At 46.0% G+C, this 23,723-nt stretch overlaps 1 protein-coding gene across 1 annotated transcript in view; it reads left to right on the forward strand.

Moving 5' to 3' along the window:
* Positions 1 to 10,559: 10,559 nt before the first annotated feature.
* PDZD7 (PDZ domain containing 7) overlaps positions 10,560 to 23,723 on the forward strand; it is a 115,407-nt gene continuing 102,243 nt past the window's right edge. Inside the window, exons 1-2 of the mRNA XM_040437546.1 lie at positions 10,560 to 10,621; positions 15,217 to 15,633. Coding sequence (XP_040293480.1) covers positions 15,441 to 15,633 — 193 coding nt within the window. The 5' untranslated portion in view covers positions 10,560 to 10,621; positions 15,217 to 15,440. The remainder of the gene's footprint in view (positions 10,622 to 15,216; positions 15,634 to 23,723) is intronic.

The raw sequence follows: 23,723 nt of genomic DNA on the forward strand, positions 1-23,723 counted from the left end.
CGTGGAACGGCAGAGAGAGGAGCCCGGCTGTGCTGTGAGTTTTTTTCCTGCCATCAGGCACAAATCTGTGTTTTTTTTGGTGAGGTAGGGAGAGGTAGGGAGAGGTAGATTAGGCAGGGATAGTGAGGGAGAGTTAGGGGGAAAAAAAAAGTTTTTTATTGGGTTGTAGCACCAGATCGGGTGTCTGGGGTCCACAGCACTCAGCTGTGTGACCCTAGACCCCCCAGGGGTGCTGCAGCTTGCCCCCCCCCACACTTTTTGGGGGCTTTTTTTTTGCATGCGCTGACTGTGGCCAGCACTCTTAGCGTCCGGCCACTGTTAGTGCATCGCCCACCCCACCACTGATCAGCTTCGTACCGCTGATCAGCTTGTTTGAATCTTTTCTTTTTTTTTACACTTTTTGGGATGAAAAAATTTTTGGGGTCAGTTTTTAATATTTTTTTCTGTTAGGTGTAGGGCAAAGTCCGTGAACACCCGTCCCCCACACACACGCACACTGAATAAAGTTTTCCTTGCACACACACACACTCCCGTATGGCCCGCCAGACGTTCTCGGCCGAGGAGGCATACGCCCTGCTTGCCTCCGACTCTGAGAGCCCCAGTGAGGACGAGGATGACCCCACTTTCCTTTTGTCATCTAGCGATGATGATGAGCCCCCAAGGCGGCGGAGACGCTGCCAGGCGGAGCAAGGGGACCGCCATGCTAGGGACCCTGTGGCCCACACTAGTACGAGCAGCTCTGGGGCTCGTACTAGTTTTCCGGCCCACCAGATAAGTCCACCTGAGCCCCCTACCGGTGAACTTGTCTGGTGTACCCCAGAGCATTTTGAGCCTGTGATTCCTGATTTTGTTGGCCAAGCAGGAAGTAGAAAAAAAGTAGACATATTTAGGTTTTAAAAGTAAAATAAAAACGGTGCAAAAAAAGGTATTTTTTTGTCACCTTACATCACAAAAAGTGTAATAGCAAGCGATCAAAAAGTCATATGCCCCCCAAAATAGTACCAATAAAATCATCCTCTCATCCCGCAAAAAATGAGCCCCTACCTAAGATAATCGGCTAAAAACTTTTAAAAAACTGACTCTGGAGATACTAAAATTTTTATTTATTTTTTGTTTATAAAAGGATAATATAGTGTAAAACCTAAATAAATAACAAAAAAGTAGACATATTAGGTATCGCTGCATCCATAAGAATCTGGTCTATAAAAATACCCCATGATCTAACCCCTCAGATGAACACGGTCAAAAAATTTTTATTAAAACTGTGACAAAACAGCAATTTTTGGGTAAATTTTCCATTTTAAACCGTTTTTCCAGTAACAAAGCAAGGGTTAACAGCCAAACAAAACTTAATATTTATTACCCTGATTCTGCAGTTTACAGAAACACCCCATATGTGGTCGTAAAATGCTGTTTGACCAAACGGCAGGGCGCAGAAGGAAAGGAACGCTGCATGGTTTCTGGAAGGCAGATTTTGATGGCCTTTTTTTGGCACCATGTCCCATTTGAAGAACTCCTGATGCACCCCCAGTGTAGAAACTCCATAAAAGTGACCCCATCTAAGAAACTACACCCCTCAAGGTATTCAAAACTGATTTTACAAACTTTATTAACCCTTTAGGTGTTCCTCAACAGTTTATGGCAAATGGAGATGAAATTTCAGGTAACCTTGCCTTACAAAAATGTAATATAGAGCAACCAAAAATCATATGTAAATTGGAAAGCTATAGTAAAGGGCGAGCACACTTCATTTGGACTAGTACTAAAATTTAATTAAATCACACTAACACGTGTATAACAGATACATAAAATACTATAAAATACAATAAAATACAAAGCATAGAATATACTTCATACAAGCTCCTAGACCTGGATGGGTCCACAGAAATAATATACCGCAATATTCCTTAAATGCAAGGCTGGATTAAATCGGAATTTTCAATAAACCCGTGGAGATGGTGGTCCACGTACAAATATAGATTGTCAAGATTATTTCAACAGGCTTGTAATTGCATGAATATTCAAACGCTGGTCTCTTTCTGCGGATGCAGTATAATGGCTGTTTATATATATGTATGTTGCAGTCCCATATACCGTGTTGTATATAAGTAAGGTGCAAGTTGCCAGATAAAGTTGCACTGGCTTAAGGGATCCTTGAATATTTGAACGCTGGTCTTTTTGCGTTAATACAGTATAATGTCCAATTATATATACTCTGATCCCCTAAAATGTCGATTTAGTCCGCTTACCTTCCCCAGCGTTGGCAGTTTGGTCAGGCGAAGGTTGAGCGGCGCGGGACACTGCCGGCGTCTGGCTCCTTGCTCCTCCAACTGACTTACCCGAGATCTCGCGGGAATTCAAACGAGACTTCGGACGGAACTGCAGTCTATGCCCAGTGTAGTATACGGGAGTTGTAATACCCGTTACTACCAAAGGTCACTTGGTGTGCTGTCGTCCCTCCTTAATTATGGAAAGTTGTTGTATGTCAGTTTTATAAAATGTAATGTAATGCATGTATTTTCCTGTTACTGAGATTTGCATGTACAGGCCTGCTAGGGGTGTCATTACCGTTTCTAGTCCATAGAGGGAGCTAGAGAGCCCTAGTTTATAAAAGGCCCAAACAGGGAAGTGCAAGACAGACGGAGTCTAGTATCTGTAATCTACAGATGGAGATTAGATAATGTCTGAGACAAGTCCAGGCCTGAAGCCTGCTGTTCAGGAGAAGATTCCCTCCTGAATTCCTACATGCTGAAGCAGGAATACCTTAGCCTGAGGAACCATTCAGAAGCTAGGAGAGACTGAGGCAAATATCAGAGGAGCCAGAGGTACTGGGAGAAACAGAGGAGGTACTTATAAAAGCCATAATCAAGGATATAAAGCCAGACTTAGGTTAATGGGCCTTGGTGAAGAATTGCTATATTCCAGGATCAGACAGAATTAGAGTGCTAGCTCCTGTGCTGCGAATCCTGTGTTTTACACTCTGTAATTACCCTGCTGTACTGAATTGCCTGCATCGACCGAATTGCAAAATCGACTGTATGCTGAGGAACTGCGTTTCCAATATTGTCTCTGCCTGCAAACTACTAAAGTTGAAGTTCTGTTTTAACACCACGTTTCCTCAAATTATTCCTGCATCCGCAAACGGCGTGCCACCGTTTACTTGGCACTGGCGTCACGAACTATTCTTACCTATACCTGCCCTTGCAGAGAGTCAGCTGTACCAGGTTAGTGTATATTGCACTACTACACTCAGAAACACCTACTACGCACAACTTGAGTACACTGCACCTCTCTTTTGGCGTCACGAACAGGATACGCACGCTTTATAGTGCAAGAAGCGTGAACTTTGTGCCTTATACCGTTGCCCTGTGACCAAAGTGACAATTTTCCTGTTTATTTCAAGTGGACTTTGTGGACTGAAAATTATACCCAAAGTATACCAAAAACCTCTAAAAAGCGCTGTGCAGTGTTGCGCTACCCAGAGGAAGAAAATCGCCGCATTGGATTGTGGTTTTGTGGACTTTAAACATTCCTGCTTGCTGTCAGTGAACAGACAGCGTTTGTACCTAAAGATGGCCGCTGAGCTGGCTGAATTTACTGCTGCGTCACCTTCATCCCGAAAAGGCGGGAAAAATTGGCGCCTTTCTGAGGAAAAGGCGGGAAGAAGGTCAAGGGCAGGCGCCACGGCTTATCTGGACATTTGCATGTCTGCCAGCATGGACACCGCCTTCCCTATATTGAGATACCTGGGGGGCGGCCCCCCAGTGCAGTGGGAGGAGCTGGCTACTCTAATTGACGCGACCCTATCGCTCTCCTCAGTAGGATCGAGCATGTTGGATTGTGAACAGAGTGTTGCTGCAGCGTCCGCACCTGTAATTGACATGATGACTGACACCGGTGTAGAGCCAGAGGAGGCTCCACCGGCCTACGCTCCGGGACCGGAGCAACCCGCCTGCCGCACCAGGGAGAAGGAACCCGAGCCCTACTATGGCTCATGGAGGGACTTTTTTCAGCCATCGTTCAAATGGTCTTCCCTGATGGCGGAGATCCGAGAGGCCGCTATCAAGCGGAATACTAAGACTAAGATCGTGTATGAGGAGCTAACCAAGACCATACATGAAAGACATACGCACACCCAACCCCGCCTGGAAAGGAGAAAGGGAGTGGTGCTGTCGTTTGACAAATCCCGTGGCTACGGGTTTATTCAGGACTATCTTACTGGCAGAGACCTCTATGTGAATCGCAGGTCCGTCAAGAGAGACTACCTCCCTTCGTACCAGCACAGCCTCCGCGAGGGAGAGGAAGTGGAGTACACCCCTGCCGAGAGCCTGCGAGGCCCCTATGCGACTGCTGTGACCCGTCCGAAGCGAGGACCTGAGGATTGGGAGGCAGAAGAAGGAGAAGACTACTCTGGCTGCGAGCGAGAACCGGAACGCTCTCCAGAGCCGGCCCATCACGCCTTCCAGGAGCGGAGCTCCTTCATTGGGCCGAACGTCTTCTGGCAGCCAACCGTGTTGGAGAAATGGGTGAGCCCCTACCCTTCCCCCGAGCTGCCACGTCGGGAGAAGACACTATCTGAGCTGGAGCAGCAAAGAGGATTGAGTGCTACCTTCCAGAACATCCGGATGGGACGGAGACCTGAGGCAAGTCCAGAACCTGAAGAGGCCGAGTCTGCATCAGCGGTGACTGTACCTGCGCCGGCGGCGCCAGCAGAGAACAGCGACTCCGACACCGAGAGTATCGGTGAGCAGATCGTCCGGCTGGAGGAGAAGTTGCGGGAGTTGCGTAAGACCTACACCGCCAGGATCCAGACGCCGCCGAGGAAGGATGAGGTAAGGGTGCCTGTCACCACCCGCCGACCGCCTTCTGTTGTCACCGCTCCGTCAGTGCCCCAGACCGGACCCGCGATTGCTGTGAATTGCTGCACCCAGAGCACCGGACCGCTTGCTGCGGCGGTACCAAGTATGTCACACCCTGCAGTGATTATGCCAGGGCCGGCACGGCCCACCAGAGGGTTCACCCCTAGGCCTATGGGGCCTATACCTATTAGGGGCCCCTTTACCCTGCAGCTACCCCCTGATACAGTCATGTGGGCCCATCCTCCTGTAGAGGAATACTACAGAAGATACCTCCCTGCAGAGCCAAGTAGCTACAATGTGCCACTGTAGTCAGCCTGCTAGGCCCTTGATTCATTTCTTCAGAAGGTGATGTTAACCCTTCCAGGACGGGAGTCCTATGTTGCTGGCCCTTTGTTGCAGCTGCCAGTTTGTCCACGGCTCAGTGGTAGGTGTTGACCACTGAAATTACAAAGTCAGCAAGGCCACGTTTGTTTCCAGGACCTCCTGCCTGCTTTTGTTACCCCACACCAAGTTGTGCCTGTTCCTTTGTTGCACCTTTTACCCTTCACCCCCTTTTCAGGTTGATCAGGGGTATTACAGCACTTGTCTTTGCTGTCCATTTTATTGTGCAACCTGTTACTAAGGAACCGTGCCCGGAGACAGACTCAAAAGATACCTGAGCCTCTGAGATTCTTACTCTTTTAAAAGTATTGTGCCCAGAGATGGACTCCACCGCATGAGAGCCTCTGTGATTTAATAAGAAATAACCTGGGTACGGACTCATGTTTGTTATTTGAGCCTCCAAGAACTTTTATACCGTTTTCTACTGTTTTATTATGGACTTATTCATTGTCATGGACTATCCTGGTTATACTGTTACGCTGTGCCAGGTCAGCGCCCCCGTTCCATTCACTATCCTGAGAGAAGAGAACGACGCCCCTTGTCACTGCCCTGCACCTTTGCCAATTGGACCTGATGTAAATGTAAATGCAGATGAATTGCATATATGTATGCCTGCATGTCTCTTTTTCTATTTCAGGTAGAGATTCCAGTTGGGCGATCCATGATGGAGTACGAGGGCGTACTCAGCTTAAAGCAGTGGGGTATGTAGTATACGGGAGTTGTAATACCCGTTACTACCAAAGGTCACTTGGTGTGCTGTCGTCCCTCCTTAATTATGGAAAGTTGTTGTATGTCAGTTTTATAAAATGTAATGTAATGCATGTATTTTCCTGTTACTGAGATTTGCATGTACAGGCCTGCTAGGGGTGTCATTACCGTTTCTAGTCCATAGAGGGAGCTAGAGAGCCCTAGTTTATAAAAGGCCCAAACAGGGAAGTGCAAGACAGACGGAGTCTAGTATCTGTAATCTACAGATGGAGATTAGATAATGTCTGAGACAAGTCCAGGCCTGAAGCCTGCTGTTCAGGAGAAGATTCCCTCCTGAATTCCTACATGCTGAAGCAGGAATACCTTAGCCTGAGGAACCATTCAGAAGCTAGGAGAGACTGAGGCAAATATCAGAGGAGCCAGAGGTACTGGGAGAAACAGAGGAGGTACTTATAAAAGCCATAATCAAGGATATAAAGCCAGACTTAGGTTAATGGGCCTTGGTGAAGAATTGCTATATTCCAGGATCAGACAGAATTAGAGTGCTAGCTCCTGTGCTGCGAATCCTGTGTTTTACACTCTGTAATTACCCTGCTGTACTGAATTGCCTGCATCGACCGAATTGCAAAATCGACTGTATGCTGAGGAACTGCGTTTCCAATATTGTCTCTGCCTGCAAACTACTAAAGTTGAAGTTCTGTTTTAACACCACGTTTCCTCAAATTATTCCTGCATCCGCAAACGGCGTGCCACCGTTTACTTGGCACTGGCGTCACGAACTATTCTTACCTATACCTGCCCTTGCAGAGAGTCAGCTGTACCAGGTTAGTGTATATTGCACTACTACACTCAGAAACACCTACTACGCACAACTTGAGTACACTGCACCAGTCCAAGTATATCTCGTCCGCTGTAACAGGGAGGTAGATGGTTACTTGCTCTGTCAGTCCTAGTTCAGGTCGTTTTCAACTGTCTTTAAGAGCAGTTTATAGCATGGCCATGCTTTTCTTGCGGAGGTGCTGTTTCACAGGTGTACGGTCCTGCCCAGACGCGTTTCGGGAACTAGCCTTCCCTTCATCAGTGGTACCGTCACCTGTTGCCTCCGCCTTTTATTCAATGTAGAGCACCAAAATGTGGACAACTGGATTTTCTTTCAGAACCGGAAAATGTCCATACCATTTTTATTTTGTTTTTTTATACATGCGTTTTTGCTGCGGTTTTCTTTATGCATATGCGTTTTTTTGTTCTGAGTCCTCCTTATGGTCTTATGGATATCTTGTGTGAACAAATTTTGAATAGGTGGTTTCCTTTAGAAATTATAGCAACTATATGGCATCTCATTAATATGTGATGCCCATAATTCAATATAATGATTGCAATTATTCTTCCTAATATGTTTAAATATCTTTATGCGATATATATTTTTATAAATACAAATCTAATTAAAATAGATAAAATACTATGATAAAACAAAACTAAATAAAATAGAAACTTAATTTAAGAATACAAGTAGCGGATTCTATTATTTCCCTATTTAACATGGGATAGTACTAATGTCTGAGTGATAACTTACATTGTTATATACAATCTTTATAAATTGAGGCAGTGCGTCATAGGGACAATCCGCAATAGAGACATATACATTGATATTTTATCTATTTTAATTAGATTTGTATTTATAAAAATATATATCGCATAAAGATATTTAAACATATTAGGAAGAATAATTGCAATCATTATATTGAATTATGGGCATCACATATTAATGAGATGCCATATAGTTGCTATAATTTCTAAAGGAAACCACCTATTCAAAATTTGTTCACACAAGATATCCATAAGACCATAAGGAGGACTCAGAACAAAAAAACGCATATGCATAAAGAAAACCGCAGCAAAAACGCATGTATAAAAAAACAAAATAAAAATGGTATGGACATTTTCCGGTTCTGAAAGAAAATCCAGTTGTCCACATTTTGGTGCTCTACATTGAATAAAAGGCGGAGGCAACAGGTGACGGTACCACTGATGAAGGGAAGGCTAGTTCCCGAAACGCGTCTGGGCAGGACCGTACACCTGTGAAACAGCACCTCCGCAAGAAAAGCATGGCCATGCTATAAACTGCTCTTAAAGACAGTTGAAAACGACCTGAACTAGGACTGACAGAGCAAGTAACCATCTACCTCCCTGTTACAGCGGACGAGATATACTTGGACTGGGCATAGACTGCAGTTCCGTCCGAAGTCTCGTTTGAATTCCCGCGAGATCTCGGGTAAGTCAGTTGGAGGAGCAAGGAGCCAGACGCCGGCAGTGTCCCGCGCCGCTCAACCTTCGCCTGACCAAACCGCCAACGCTGGGGAAGGTAAGCGGACTAAATCGACATTTTAGGGGATCAGAGTATATATAATTGGACATTATACTGTATTAACGCAAAAAGACCAGCGTTCAAATATTCAAGGATCCCTTAAGCCAGTGCAACTTTATCTGGCAACTTGCACCTTACTTATATACAACACGGTATATGGGACTGCAACATACATATATATAAACAGCCATTATACTGCATCCGCAGAAAGAGACCAGCGTTTGAATATTCATGCAATTACAAGCCTGTTGAAATAATCTTGACAATCTATATTTGTACGTGGACCACCATCTCCACGGGTTTATTGAAAATTCCGATTTAATCCAGCCTTGCATCTAAGGAATATTGCGGTATATTATTTCTGTGGACCCATCCAGGTCTAGGAGCTTGTATGAAGTATATTCTATGCTTTGTATTTTATTGTATTTTATAGTATTTTATGTATCTGTTATACACGTGTTAGTGTGATTTAATAAAATTTTAGTACTAGTCCAAATGAAGTGTGCTCGCCCTTTACTATAGCTTTCCAATTTACATTTTCAGAGGGTGGGTGTCCCTCTCACTAGGGCTAGCAGCACCTGTTCCGTAATCACGTTTGAAGCGAGCCACCATCTTAAATTTCAAAAATCATATGTACCCTAAAAATAGTCCCAACAAAACTGCCACCTTATCCCGTAGTTTCCAAAATGGGGTCACTTTTTGGAGTTTCTACTCTAGGGGTGCATCAGGGAACTTCAAATGGGACATGGTGTAAATAAACCAGTCCAGCAAAATCTGCTTTCCAAAAACCACACGGCGCACCTTTCCCTTTACGCCCTACCGTGTGCCCGTACAGTAGTTTACAGCCACATATGGGGTGTTTCTGCAAACTGCAGAATCCGGGCAATAAATATAGAGTTTGGTTTGGCTGTTAACCCTTGCTTTGTTACTGGAAAAAATTGATTAAAATGGAAAATTTGCTCAAAAATTTTAATTCTGAAATTTCATCTCCATTTTCCATTAACTCTTGTGGAACACCTAAGGGGTTAATGACATTTTTAAAATCAGTTTTGAATACCTTAAGGGGTGTAGTTTCTTAGATGGGGTCACTTTTATGGAGTTTCTACTCTAGGGGTGCATCAGGGGGGCTTCAAATGGGACATGGTGTAATCAAACCAGTCCAGCAAAATCTGCCTTCCAAAAACCACACGGCGCACCTTTCCCTCTACGCCCTACCGTGTGCCCATACAGTAGTTTATGGCCACATATGGGGTGTTTCTGCAAACTACAGAATCAGGGCAAAAAATATTGAGTTTTGTTTGGCTGTTAACCCTTGGTTTGTTACTGGAAAAAAATGGATTTAAATTGAAAATTTGCCAAAAAAAATTGAAATTCTGAAATTTTATCTCCATTTTCCATTAACTCTTGTGGAACAGTTAAAGGGTGAATGACGTTTGTAAAATCAGTTTTGAATACCTTGAGGGGTGTAGTTTCTAGAATGGGGTAATTTTTGGGTGGTTTCTATTATGTAAGCCTCACAAAGTGACTTCAGACCTAAACTGGTCCTTAAAAAGTGAGTTTTTGAAAATTTCTGAAAAATTTCAAGATTTGCTTCTAAACTTCTAAGCCTTGTAACGTCCCCAAAAAGTAAAATGTCATTCCCAAAATGATCCAAACATGAAGTAGACATATGGGGAATGTAAAGTAATAACTATTTTTGTGTAGGATAAAAGTGGCTACACCTGCCTGGAAAACAATGGTGTGGTGCTCACTCCGTGCGACTTTTTGTAGGTGTTACTATGTATTATAGAAGTAGAGAAATTGAAACTTTGGTAAAATTGGTATTTTTTTTATAAATAAAAATTTATTTTTTGAAATTCCATTTTACCAGTGTCATGAAGTACAATGTGTGACGAAAAAACAATCTCAGAATGACTTGGATAAGTCAAAGCGTTTTAAAGTTATCGCCACATAAAGTGACACTGGTCAGATTTGCAAAAAATGGCCATGTCCTTAAGGTGAAAATGAGCCCGGTCCTAAAGGGGTTAAATATATGCAGGCAGAAATTATTGACTCTAAACCACCAGGGATCCACCTTCTTCATCTCTGCTGCTTGATCTGGTTGTGCATATTCTAAATACAAGTAACTTTGCTTGCAAAAAGCCTGGCAGATTCTGTGCTGCTTCTCCTATTGGCTGCTAGTGGCCACTAGAGGGCGCAGGAGTGGACCTGTCATGTTACACATACACAGTGCAGGCTTGTGATGTAACACAGTATTCAGAGGAAGCAGCTCAGCATCAGAGGATCCATCTACAACCACAAATTTAAAGTAAGTCAATGTTGTGCATGGGATAACTTTGTCCTTTTCTACTAGTTGCTCCATAGCCAAGAAACAGGCTCTGTAGCTTGAAAGTTGCTTGTCTTGTGCTACAAGTTTACCTAATGCTGCAAAAGCCTGGCATCAGAACTGTAACTGATAAGGTATATTATTCCTGAGCCTCCTAGTAAATGCATCTATGTGCAGTTTGCAACCGGCATGTAGTAGTGATGCTCCAGAGACTACTACTCCTAGCATGTTTACCTTTTCAGGGTGTAAACAGTTAACAGTTCTGCCTGTGTTATATTTCCTATTTGAGTAATGTTAATAATGTTCCATTTATTTAATAATATTCCATTTATTGCATTGATACAAGGTAACACTGTAAACAAGCCGCCTGTTCACAATGAGGATAGCTGCCTGACCTTAGAGCTCATTCATCAGCACAAAGAAAGTTCTGGCTCAGGATCTGGAAAATAAATCCAGGAAAAAAAACTATTATACGACATATATGACTCTAGAAAATATACAGGAAGGAATGTAAAGAATAGGTAAAGAACGTTTTGTTAGATGCAAAATCTAAATGCAGACTTCAGGGGGGTTCACACATAGGTTGTTCCTGGATTTTTTGTGCACTTCTAAATTTTTTAGGGGCCTTTTTTGTTGCATTTTTGTGCCGTAAAATGAAAAAATAAGAAACACAGAACTCACAAGGGTTTCTTCTACTGACATTTTTGTTCATTGACATTTTTCATCTTTTTTGCTTCTCTTCAAAAATGTAGCATGCCGTAGCTCTTGGCGTTTTCACATTATCTCCTCTTTAGGGAAAAAGTGCTATTTAAAAAGAAGTGGGCAAACACTCGTATCTGTCCTTTATACTTTTTTCTTATTTTATGATCCACCCCTGACTTTGGCTTCTAAAACTGCATGCAGAAACCTGACCGTGTGGCCGAACCCTTAGGTCAAGGGTAGGCAACCTCCAGCACTCCAGCTGTTGTGAAACTACAACTCCCAGCATGCATACTTGCTCTTCTCAGACCTCCCATAGAAATGAATATAGAATGCCGGGAATTGTAGGTTCACAACAGCTAGAGTGCCGAGGGTTGCTGACCCCTGCTTTAGGTGAACGATGCAGATTGTAACACAATGTAAAGTTTATAGTCTGAAGTACTGTAGAAAACTGACATGTGCTTGGGACAGTGGAAAAAATATTTCTATGTATATTACAGCAACTCCTGCTGTGACGGTATAAAGACATATGAGGTAGCCCAAGGCAATGTGTGTGTGAACTGGTCCTCCTGTTAGCAATTCTGCCTCCTATATCCAACTCCAACTTCTTTTAGTATCATGTCTCCTTTTGCCGTTACTAAGGTGAGATGAGACACTGTCCCGACCACCAGCCATCTCGGAAACAGCAGTGCGCTCCGGCACTCGCTGTTTCAGTAGCTCCCATTGTGGTGCATGAGAGCTACAGAAACAGAAGCTATACTGTGTCCCCAAGGGCTCATGCACAAGAACATACTTTTTCTCCGTGTCCATTCAGGGTTTTTGTCTGCCCTTATGCGGAACCATTCATTTCAATGGAGCTGCAAAAAAATGGAAATGAATTAGTGTGCATTCCGCAAAAAAATTGAACATGTCATATTCTTGTCCGTTTTGCAGACAAGGACATGCATTGTTACAATGGATCCACAAATAAAATGGATGTAACACGGACTTCACATGGACGTCATCCGTTTTTTTTTTGCAGATCCATGTTTTGCAGACCACAAAATACATACAGTCGTGTGCATGAGCCCTAACTCAGAAAAAGTGTAGCTTGCTGTGCTACGCTGTTTCCGTAGCTCTCATTCACCTCGATGGGAGCTACTGAAAACAGCGAGTGCAGGAGCGCTCTGCTGTTTCCCAGCCGGTGGGTGGTCGGGACAGTGTCTCATCTCGCCTTAGAAACAGAGAGATAAAAGAACCCCTTTAAGGAAGATCAAGTAACAAACATACTAAGAAACATATGCGCAGTAGTTATGTGCATTCACAGTTTAGTTTGGATATGCATTACTTATATATGTGTGAATCGGCATTTATTATCACAGAGGTAGCAGAGCTGATTTTGTCCTTTAGGACTGCATCCTTCGGGACTTTAGTTAACTAAGCATTGTGCATCTACTACATCTCAGCCCCACTCCCTTGAATGGCGCTGGGATAAAATTGCCAAAGAGGCTTTTCTGTGGTCAAAGACCTACCAGGTAGGTAGGTTTAGCGTTAGGTCCCGAGCTACTTGAGAAACCTTGGCGCGGTGCTCGGGCTCAGACATGTCCTCCAAGCAGGATATGTTGGCTAATCTCTCAATTTTACACCAGTATGAGGGTTAGTAAGAACGCAGAGTGCACCTGTCTTTGTTTTTGTTATATTATTTTTACTGTTTTTCACATCCACACATTTGCTATCCTATGTAGGATGTCCATTGTGGTATAGATGCAGCACTGCATATGGGGTTGAGCACTTCCTGCTTTTTAATACCAAGCCAATCTGTAGTTTGTACAGAGACCTACCAATCAGCGAGTGATAGCCTATCCTAGAGATCTTCCATCACTTGTTGGAAATACCCCTGGCCTTACCTGCCTTCCTGTATCAAACCACTGATAAAGTATTGCAATACCATCCTATAGGAAGGTCAGTGGGGGAGGATAGTCTTATATGGGCTAAATGGAGAGGAATAGGTTAAATAGCTTCCATCCTTTGTATTTGTTATAGAGTGCTATGAAGTGTAACAGCAACCTGTCATATGATCCAGGCCAGTCATCCTGTGGAGGTTGGGTTTGCAGTACACAAAGCAGTTAACTGCAACATATTGAGTTGTATTGAAGCATATATGTCACTTACATAGGAACAAAAAATAAAAATGTTGTATAAATAATGATCATTACTGCATTTCAATTATATTATAGAAATTGTAATAGTTTTATGGATGGAGTAGGCTCGTAGCAGCTTTATATGTTGCTTTTTATATTTGTATCTCTTTTATTACAATCATTGCGGTGCAGACGTTCCATATGATGTTATGGTACCTGTGAACCATAATGCACATTTTGGAACCAAATACTCATCTGCTTCTCAGCTCTCCTTACTCACGGTGCACAGGATGTCGGAACCTGCTGTAAATTATTCATGTAGCCAGGTATAGCTTCCAGAAGTGCTGCGTCTACAAGTGACCTGGTGTTCCTTTCAGACCTGCACTCCACAGCACCTTGCATCAAATCTTTACCTACAGAGATTGGATGACAAAATATATGGATAGAGAGAATAAGTCGCAAATGAAATTTTATTAGATAACGGGGCAGTTTGCTTCCATGTTCAGAGTCTACCCCCCATGTGTGCCAGAAAGTACCGCCTCTTCCATAGAAGTGCTTGCCATAGGGTGCTCAGGTCAGAGGGCAGTGTCTCCCAAAAACTGGTTACCTTAAACTGATCCCCGGTCTTGTAGGGAGTGACGTCAGCAGCTAGTGCAAAGGTAGCACTTTTTTGCCGTTAAGGTATGTTTTGCTATTAGGGATGAGATTCACCTGCCAAACCTCCTACATTAGTTAAAGTTGAGAAGACATCTGTTTTCAATCTTGGTACCAGCATCCCATCATGCTTTGCTTTCCCTGTAGTGATTAAGCATTTGCTTTACAGTTTCCATGCAGTCAATAACTGATTGAGGGGTTTCCTTGCAGTGAAACCTCAGTTTAGAACTGAAGGAACGTTAGCCTAATATCCACACAAATCTAAGATCAGTTCACCCTGATCAATAGTGAAAGCTAGAATAATAGCTGGAGGAAAAGCACAGGTTTTCTCTAGATGTGGTCAGGGGAGCAGGACTCACAAGCTTTCACTAGGTGTGGTTGGGGATTGGGAGGCAGGACTCAGACATTTTCCAGATTTAGTAGGTACAAGCAGGACTCACAGGCTTTCTCTAGTTGCGATCGAGGCAATCAGGACTCACAGGCTTTTACTAGGTGTGGTCAGTGAAGCAAGACTCACAGTCTTTCACTAGGTGCAGTCAGAGAAATCAAGACTCATGGGCTTTTGCTATGTGTGGTCAGGAAAGCAGGCCTCACAGGCTTTCTCTAGGTATGGTCAGTGAAACAGGGCTCACAGGCTTTCGCTAGGGTTAGTAAGGGAAGCAGGATTCACAGGCTTTGTTTAGGGGAGGCCAGGGACCAGGACTCTCAGGTTTTCTCTAGGTGTAGTCAGGAAAGCAAGACTCACAGGCTTTATCTAGGTGTGGTCAGGGAAACAGGACTCACAGGCTTTTGCTATGTGTGGTCAGAGCAATCAGGACTCACAGGCTTTTGCTATGTGTGGTCAGGGAAGCAGGACTCACAGGCTATCTATAGGTGTGGTCAGGGAAGGAGGAATCACAGGCTTTCTCCTGACAGCATTTAAAAACCTTTTTACTTGAAAATCATACTCAAATATCCCTGAGCTCAGCACCCCCCCCCCCTTCCCCCTCTATCTTATACTGCCCTCATGCAGGGTAACCAGAAGACCTAACAGAGCCGACATTTAATTTATGAAATGCACAGAAGTTAAGACATGTCTAACAAAAGTTTTTTCTGTTTCTCCAGTTTAGGTCATGGTCATTTATTGAATGGTATTTACAATGGCAAACACAGAGTTGCAATTTATCGCCTGAAGACATGCTTCTTATCACTATGTTCAGCATATATCTCTTCTGGTGGGAGATGACATGAAGCCGGAATTTCGTATTTGCAAGCACACAAACATTTCTTCACTCACGGCATTTACCAGACTCTAGGATCCCTATGACTTGCCCTCACGTTCCACCACCATGGCACATGCTATTGAAGTGGATGACAGTGAGATGACCAATGATGACTTCCCCAGCAGTTCCAGGAGAGACTCCTCAATTAGGGCTCGGCATTTATTTCGAAAGCTGAACCGACCAGGAAATGGTCACCCTAAAGGGCTGCGAGCCACCTCACCGATGGGAAGGGTGATTTTAATAAACTCTCCCTTAGAAGGTAAGTTCTTGTATGGTTTTCTCTACATCAGTTAGTATCCTGTTTGTGACTTGCTTATTTTTATGAATATTTTGCACATAACAAATATATTGCTTTAACTTAGTGACCAGGATGGTCATGGAGAGGAATGTAAGGAAAGAATATCTGGTGGATGTGACCCCACCATGTATGGCCATTGGTCACCCATTCATTTGAATGGACCTCATTTACTATTCTGTTCAACTGCTTTTGGGAAAATGTGTTGTCTGAGGAAATTTCCCTTAGCAAAAATAGATGATTTCTGATAGGTCCTGAAGCCAGACCTGCGAGCAAGCTGTTTTTAGAGTAGGAGTCGGAGTAGGAGATATTTGAGCAAGTGTAGGATAATTGTTTCAATTAAGCCATATATCATCTGTAGCTAGACATGGTTAGATTGAAATTTCAGGGGTTGACAGAAAGCTCTTGTCTATATGCTCTGTTGGGGCATGTGGATCTCACAGAATGGGGCATCTTTCAGACCCAGTACGTACATATATACACGGATATACACTATTCACAAAAAGTTAGGGATATTTGGTTTCGGGTTAAATTTATGGAAAACTTAAAAAGTTCTGTGATATTTTATCATGAAAGTCGGGCATTTCAGTAGAAGCATGCAATGGTGATTTCCTCATCTCAAACAATTTATTGAAACAAAAGCCAACAACAGTGCTGGGTATACCCCCACAAAAAAATGTCAGTGTCTCAATAACTTGTCATGTGGCCTTCAGCATCAATTGCAGCTTGAAAATGACGTCTCATGCTGTTCATAAGTTGACTTATTGTCTGCTGAAGCATGGCATCCCACTCTTCTTGAAGGGCGGCCCTCAGGTCATTGAGGTTCTGGGGTACAGAGTTATGAGCCTCTATACGGCGACTCAGCTGATCCCATAGGTTTTCAATGGGATTCAGGTCTGGAGAAAGTGCAGGCCAATTCATTTGAGGTACCCCAGTCTCCAGCAGCCATTCCCTAATAATGCGACTTCGATGAGCTGGAGCGTTGTCATCCATGAAGGTGTCGTCTTGGTCTCATGATGTCAAAATGTGAACAGCATGATAAGGAGGACTGTTTAAATACTAATTCCAATTGAAAAACAAGAAATGTATTGGGTGATTCATGGATCAAACACCTGTTGTGAATTTTGCCGTTAAGGCCTCATGCACACGAACGTATTTTGTTTCCTTGTCCGTTCCATTTATTTTGCGGATAGGATGTGGACCCATTCATTTCAATGGGTCCTCAAAAAATGTGGACAACACACCGTGTGCTGTCCGCATCCGTATGTCCATTCCTTAGCCCCGCGAAAAATATAGCGCATGTCCCATCTTGTCCATTTTGCGGACAAGGATAGGCATTGTTACAATGGATGTGCAAAAAAAAACGCATGCAATACGGATGCCAAAAGGACGTCATCCATATTTTTTGTGGATCAGTGTTTTGCAGACTGCAAAACACATACAGTCGTGTGAATGTTCCCTAAGCTCCTTGTTAGAGAACAGCAAGTTGTGCAAAAAGTACTGAAACATTGAATAGTTGGACATGTGCATTCAAAAGTTTAGAGAAGGTCAGATTAAGTTCCTCTGTAAAGGTTAGAGTGCATTTTAGGTTCATCCTGAATTTCACCCACAAGCCAAATATCCTTAACTTTTTGTGAGTAGTGTTTGTTTGAACAAGATTCCTCCAGCTTATCATTGGGGTGGGGGTTGAGAAAAGCCAGCTTCATTTTAAAAAGGGGTTATTTTCATGAGACTTGGATTGTCACTGACTGCACTTTGATTTTTTTTTTAATATGTCATAGTGACATATCAGATGTTTTGTTCTATGGGGGTCTGAGTGCTGAGTGCATTCAGTAGAATGAGGAGAGAGAAGAGCTCAGATAGCACGCTGTTAGACTGTCATGGTCTTACCTGCTTGCTGCTCTCCTTCGTTTGACATGTGCTGGCGGCCATCTTGGGTCCTGGGTTTCTTGTAGCCTTCCACCCTGCGGCTCCTCCTTCCCCTGGGAGGAGCTGGATGCCTAGCTCATATATATAGGAGGTCTGTGGCTTCAGTTCCTTGCTTGGTCCTCTTGTGTTCACATGCTTCTAAGACTGCTGCTGCTTCTGGTTCCTGATCCTGGCTTCGTCTGACTACCCTGCTGGTTCCTGATCCTGGCTTCGTCTGACTACCCTGCTGGTTCCTGATCCTGGCTTCGTCTGACTACCCTGCTGGTTCCTGATCCTGGCTTCGTCTGACTACCCTTCTGGTTCCTGACCTCTGGCTTCGCAAAGACTCTGCTCGGTTTCACCATCCGTTTGGACTTTTGCTTTACAGCTTTATTTTCAATAAAGCCTTCTTATTTTCACTTATCTCTTGTTGTACGTCTGGTTCATGGTTCCGTGACATTAGGACCAAGCCATGAATTCTGACGGTACAGGGCCATCCTCGCTACCCACGCTGGTTGCCAGACTTGATCAGCAGGATCACCTGTTGGGTCGGTTCGCTGTGGCGTTGCAAACCCTGCTTGAACGCACGGCTCATTTCGCTCCCGTTGCCGATGGGTCGGTTGTCGCTCCTGGGCTCGCTCCTACTGCCGCTCCGGTTGTTGCGCCAGAGTCTACCCCGACACCTGTTGTTGCGCCTGCGGTGTTTCGGGGTATGACCGGTTCTGCCCCTCTTCCACAGCGCTTTGGGGGAGAGCCAACTCAGTGCCGAGGTTTCCTTAACCAGGTGGGCATTTATTTCGAGTTGCTGCCACATGCCTTTCCTACTGAGAGATCAAAGGTGGGCTTCTTGATCTCGCTGCTCTCGGACAAGGCCTTGGCCTGGGCCAGCCCTTTATGGGAGAACAACAATCCGGTGGTTGCCGAGTTTTCCGGTTTTGTTGCTTCTCTTCGGAAGGTATTCGATGTGCCGGCTCGTGCTGCCTCTGCTGCGAGGCTCCTTATGTCCATCAGACAGGGTTCACGATCCGTAGCTGAATACGCCATTGAGTTTCGTACCCTGGCAGCAGAGGTGGGCTGGAATAATGAGGCTCTGGTCGCTGCTTTCTCTCATGGTCTCTCGGATGCCTTGAAGGATAAGGTTGCAGCTAAGGACCTACCAGTTGAGCTCGAGTCTCTTATTTCTTTCCTGATTTTGATTGACACCAGACTCAGGGAGAGACCTTCCTTTAAGGAGAACCTGCGGAGGTCTTCTAACAGGTTGGTGCCTACGTTTGCTGTCCCACCCGTGCCTCCCTCTCCTCCCACGCCTCCTGGGGATGACTTGTCTGGGGGTGAACCCATGCAGCTGGGGTTTGCTCGCCTGTCCGAGGGGGAGAGGGCACTCCGGAGACGCGAGGGCCGATGCATGTACTGTGGTCTCGGTGGGCATTTTCGGTTGGCATGTCCGAACCGTCCGGGAAACGCTCGTACCCTGAGATCCTGTCGGGGGCAGATCTTGGGTGGAGTCTCCTCGTCCCCGGTTTCCCGTGTTGACAAACCACTGATCACTGTTGTCCTCTCCTGGGTCGGGGGCTCGGTGACGACCCAGGCGTTGGTGGACTCTGGTGCTGGTGGTTTGTTCATTGATAGTGTGTTCGCTGCCGCCAATTCCATTCCTCTGCAGGCTCGAGGTTCCCCACTGGCTCTTGAGGCGATAGACGGCAGACCCCTTCTGCCGCCACACGTGACTCATGAGACCCTTCCAGTGGGGATAGCCATTGGTGCCGTTCACAGAGAGTCGGTCTGCCTCCAGGTTATTTCGTCTCCACACTACTCGGTGGTCTTGGGGTACCCCTGGCTCCAGAAGCATAATCCGACTTTCGATTGGAGATCGGTCGAGATCCTCTCGTGGTCACCGCAGTGTGGGGCTAGTTGCATCCATGGGTCTGTCAAGTTGCTGTGTACTTCCTCGGACTCTCTATTGCCTCCTGAATACGAGGAGTACCGGGATGTATTCGATAAGGTGCGCGCGGTTGCCCTACCTCCGCACCGCCCATACGATTGTGCCATAGAGTTACAATCTGGTGCCGTTCCTCCTCGTGGCAAAGTCTATCCACTGTCGGTAGCGGAGAATGAGGCCATGGAGGAGTACGTGAGGGAGGCGCTTTCACGCGGACACATTCGCAAATCTTCGTCCCCGGCAGGGGCTGGATTTTTCTTTGTGAAAAAGAAGGGCGGTGAGTTGAGGCCTTGCATCGATTACAGGGGTCTCAATCGCATCACGATCAAGAACGCTTACCCGATACCCTTGATTTCCGAGCTGTTCGATCGCCTTAAAGGGGCCACGGTCTTTACCAAACTCGACCTGAGGGCGGCATATAACCTGGTAAGGATCAAGGCGGGCGATGAGTGGAAGACCGCGTTTAACACCAGGACCGGTCATTACGAATCCTTGGTTATGCCCTTTGGGTTGTGCAATGCGCCCGCAGTCTTTCAGGAATTCATCAACGATGTTTTCCGTGACCTGTTGCAGCAGTGTGTGGTAGTCTATTTGGATGACATCTTGGTATATTCTGAATCCATGGAGGCCCACATTCTGGATGTCAGACGAGTGTTGCAACGGTTACGAGAGAACAAGCTGTTCGGTAAGCTTGAGAAATGCGAATTTCACCGATCCCAGGTAACCTTCTTAGGTTACATCATTTCCGCTGAGGGGTTCTCCATGGATCCTGAGAAGGTTTCGGCTGTCTTACAGTGGCCCCAGCCCAGTGGTCTTCGTTCCCTGCAGCGCTTTTTGGGCTTCGCCAATTATTATCGGAAGTTCATCAGGGACTTTTCCATGCTGGCCAAGCCTCTCACGGATCTGACCAGGAAGGGCAGTAATTCCCAGGTCTGGCCGCTCGAGGCCATCCGAGCTTTTGAGGCCCTAAAGTCCGCCTTTGTGTCGGCTCCGATTCTGTCGCATCCCAACCCTGGGTTGCCCTTTGTCCTCGAGGTGGACGCGTCTGAGACGGGAGTAGGCGCCCTTCTGTCTCAGCGTAGAACACCAGAGGGTCCTCTGCTTCCTTGTGGGTTTTACTCCCGGAAACTGTCTTCCGCGGAGTGCAACTATCAGATTGGTGACAGGGAGTTATTGGCCATCGTGCAGGCCCTTAAAGAATGGAGGCACTTGCTCGAGGGTTCGGTGGTTCCGGTTCTCATCCTGACGGACCACAAGAATCTGACCTACCTTTCTGAGGCCAAGAGATTGACACCACGTCAGGCCAGATGGGCTCTGTTCTTGTCACGTTTTAATTACGTGGTCTCCTACCTACCCGGTTCCAAGAACATCAGGGCGGATGCCTTATCACGGCAGTACTCCGAGCTGTCCAGGGAGGAGTCGATTCCGACTTCGGTCATACCTCCGAATCAGATCCTGGCCGCCATTCGCACCAGCCTGACCTCTCCCCTGGGTGAGCAGATTTTGGCGGCTCAATCTGGTGCTCCCTCTGGGAGACCCAACGGCAGATGTTTTGTGCCTGAGGAGTTGCGCACTCGGTTGTTGCGAATCTACCATAACTCCAAGACCGCGGGGCATCCTGGAAAGAATCAGCTGTCCTGGGCTGTTTCACGTCTGTTCTGGTGGCCTTACCTACGTTCCGACATCGCCGCATATGTAGCGGCATGCTCCGTTTGTGCCCAGAGTAAGTCCCCTCGGCACCTTCCGTTGGGCCTTCTGCAACCCATAGCCACCGGGGAGCGCCCATGGTCACACCTGGGGATGGATTTCATTGTGGACCTCCCTGCATCCCGAGGCCATACGGTCATTCTCATGATTGTGGATCGGTTTTCCAAAATGTGCCACTGTGTTCCTCTCAAGAAGTTACCCTCTGCACAAGAGTTGGCCACGATTTTTGCCAGGGAGGTCTTCCGGTTGCACGGTTTGCCTAAGGAGATTGTGTCGGATCGGGGGAGTCAGTTTGTGTCCAGGTTCTTTTGCTCCCAGTTGGGGATTCATCTCTCCTTCTCCTCGGCCTACCACCCTCAGTCCAATGGGGCCGCAGAACGATCCAATCAGGCCTTGGAGCAATTCCTTCGTTGCTATGTCTCCGATCACCAAGACAATTGGGTTGACCTCCTGCCTTGGGCTGAGTTTGCCAGGAACACGGCGGTGAACTCTTCCTCTGGGACGTCTCCCTTCATGGCCAATTATGGGTTCCAACCTGCCGTGTTACCGGAGGTATTCTCTCCCCAGGATATTCCGGCTGTGGAGGATCACCTTTCCGTCCTACGTGCTTCTTGGGTACAGATCCAGAAGTCCCTTGAGGTCTCTGCGCAGCGCCAGAGATTCCAGGCTGATCGCAGACGAGCGCCTGCTCCTTCCTACCAGGTCGGAGACCGTGTATGGTTGTCCACCCGCAACCTCAACCTTCGAGTGCCCACTCCCAAGCTGGCGCCTCGCTTTGTTGGTCCCTTCCGAGTGCTTCGCAGGGTAAACCCGGTAGCCTATGCCCTTGCGCTTCCTCCTGGCATGCGGATCTCCAACGTGTTTCATGTCTCCCTGTTGAAGCCACTGGTGTGTAATCGTTTCACTTCCTCGGTTCCTCGGCCTCGTCCGGTCCAAGTGGGCAATCGTGAGGAATATGAGGTGAGCAATATCCTGGACTCACGCCTGGTCCGCGGTCGGTTGCAGTTTTTGGTCCATTGGCGTGGTTATGGTCCAGAGGAGCGTTCCTGGGTTCCCTCCGCAGATGTCCATGCTCCTGCCTTGCTCCGAGCCTTCCACGCACGCTTCCCTCAGAAACCGTTTTGTGCTCCGCGGAGGAGGGGCCCTTGAGGGGGAGGTACTGTCATGGTCTTACCTGCTTGCTGCTCTCCTTCGTTTGACATGTGCTGGCGGCCATCTTGGGTCCTGGGTTTCTTGTAGCCTTCCACCCTGCGGCTCCTCCTTCCCCTGGGAGGAGCTGGATGCCTAGCTCATATATATAGGAGGTCTGTGGCTTCAGTTCCTTGCTTGGTCCTCTTGTGTTCACATGCTTCTAAGACTGCTGCTGCTTCTGGTTCCTGATCCTGGCTTCGTCTGACTACCCTGCTGGTTCCTGATCCTGGCTTCGTCTGACTACCCTGCTGGTTCCTGATCCTGGCTTCGTCTGACTACCCTGCTGGTTCCTGATCCTGGCTTCGTCTGACTACCCTTCTGGTTCCTGACCTCTGGCTTCGCAAAGACTCTGCTCGGTTTCACCATCCGTTTGGACTTTTGCTTTACAGCTTTATTTTCAATAAAGCCTTCTTATTTTCACTTATCTCTTGTTGTACGTCTGGTTCATGGTTCCGTGACATAGACAAATGTAGAAATAATAAAGCCAGAAAAGGGAGCAACTTTTGGCTCACAGCAGGAATAGATTTCATTTTCTGACTTTAGCACTGTTCAAGATGTGGTAAATTTATAGCAGGAATTGTATTGGAGGGAGTGTATATCTCACCCAGAAAGTTAAGCTGGGTGAGATATTAAAAGTCGGATAATGTTGTTTTGTTCAGGAGCCTAGCTGCTAAACTGTTGGTAAATGGTAAAATCTGGGCCGGCTTTGTTGGAGTGGTGAATAGGTGGTAGTGGGACTCCATTACAGAGAGTGTGGGAGACTCAGTCCGTTCAGCTGAGAAAAGGGTGCCTCATCACAGGTGCATAAAAGCCTGAGGGAACCAGCAGTAGGTCTCTGTAAAAGAACCTTGCTGAGGGACACAAGCAGTCTGCAGGCTGGTAACAGAGCCAAGTATTACCAGCACCCCTGGAAGTGTGAGGCAGGGGTGCTCCGTCACTATACTAGCCGAGCCAGGCGAACGCTTTCTTTGGTGTTATTTCTGTTTATTGTTCAATCCGTGTGGAGCTGAAATAAATCCCTACGTTACTGCATCGGGACTGTTGCGTCTGTGTCACAGCCACACTGCTCTACCACACTTCAGAGCTTTACAAGAGATGTGCACCTTTTAATACAAATTGCTCTATTGATCCGAAATCCCAGTCCTAATACATGTCGGCCATTGTTTTTTTCTCATTGTCGCCTGTCTGTTCGTATATAACTCATGATATCACCTACAATGCATATTTTGTCACAACTGGTTATGTTGCGGCCTTGTGCTAAAATTTAAAAGAAAAATCAAGTTTTCCCCATCATTCTGCACTCATTACC

The sequence above is a fragment of the Bufo bufo genome, chromosome 6 (genome assembly GCF_905171765.1).
Source record: "Bufo bufo chromosome 6, aBufBuf1.1, whole genome shotgun sequence".
NCBI classification, from domain to species: domain Eukaryota; kingdom Metazoa; phylum Chordata; class Amphibia; order Anura; family Bufonidae; genus Bufo; species Bufo bufo.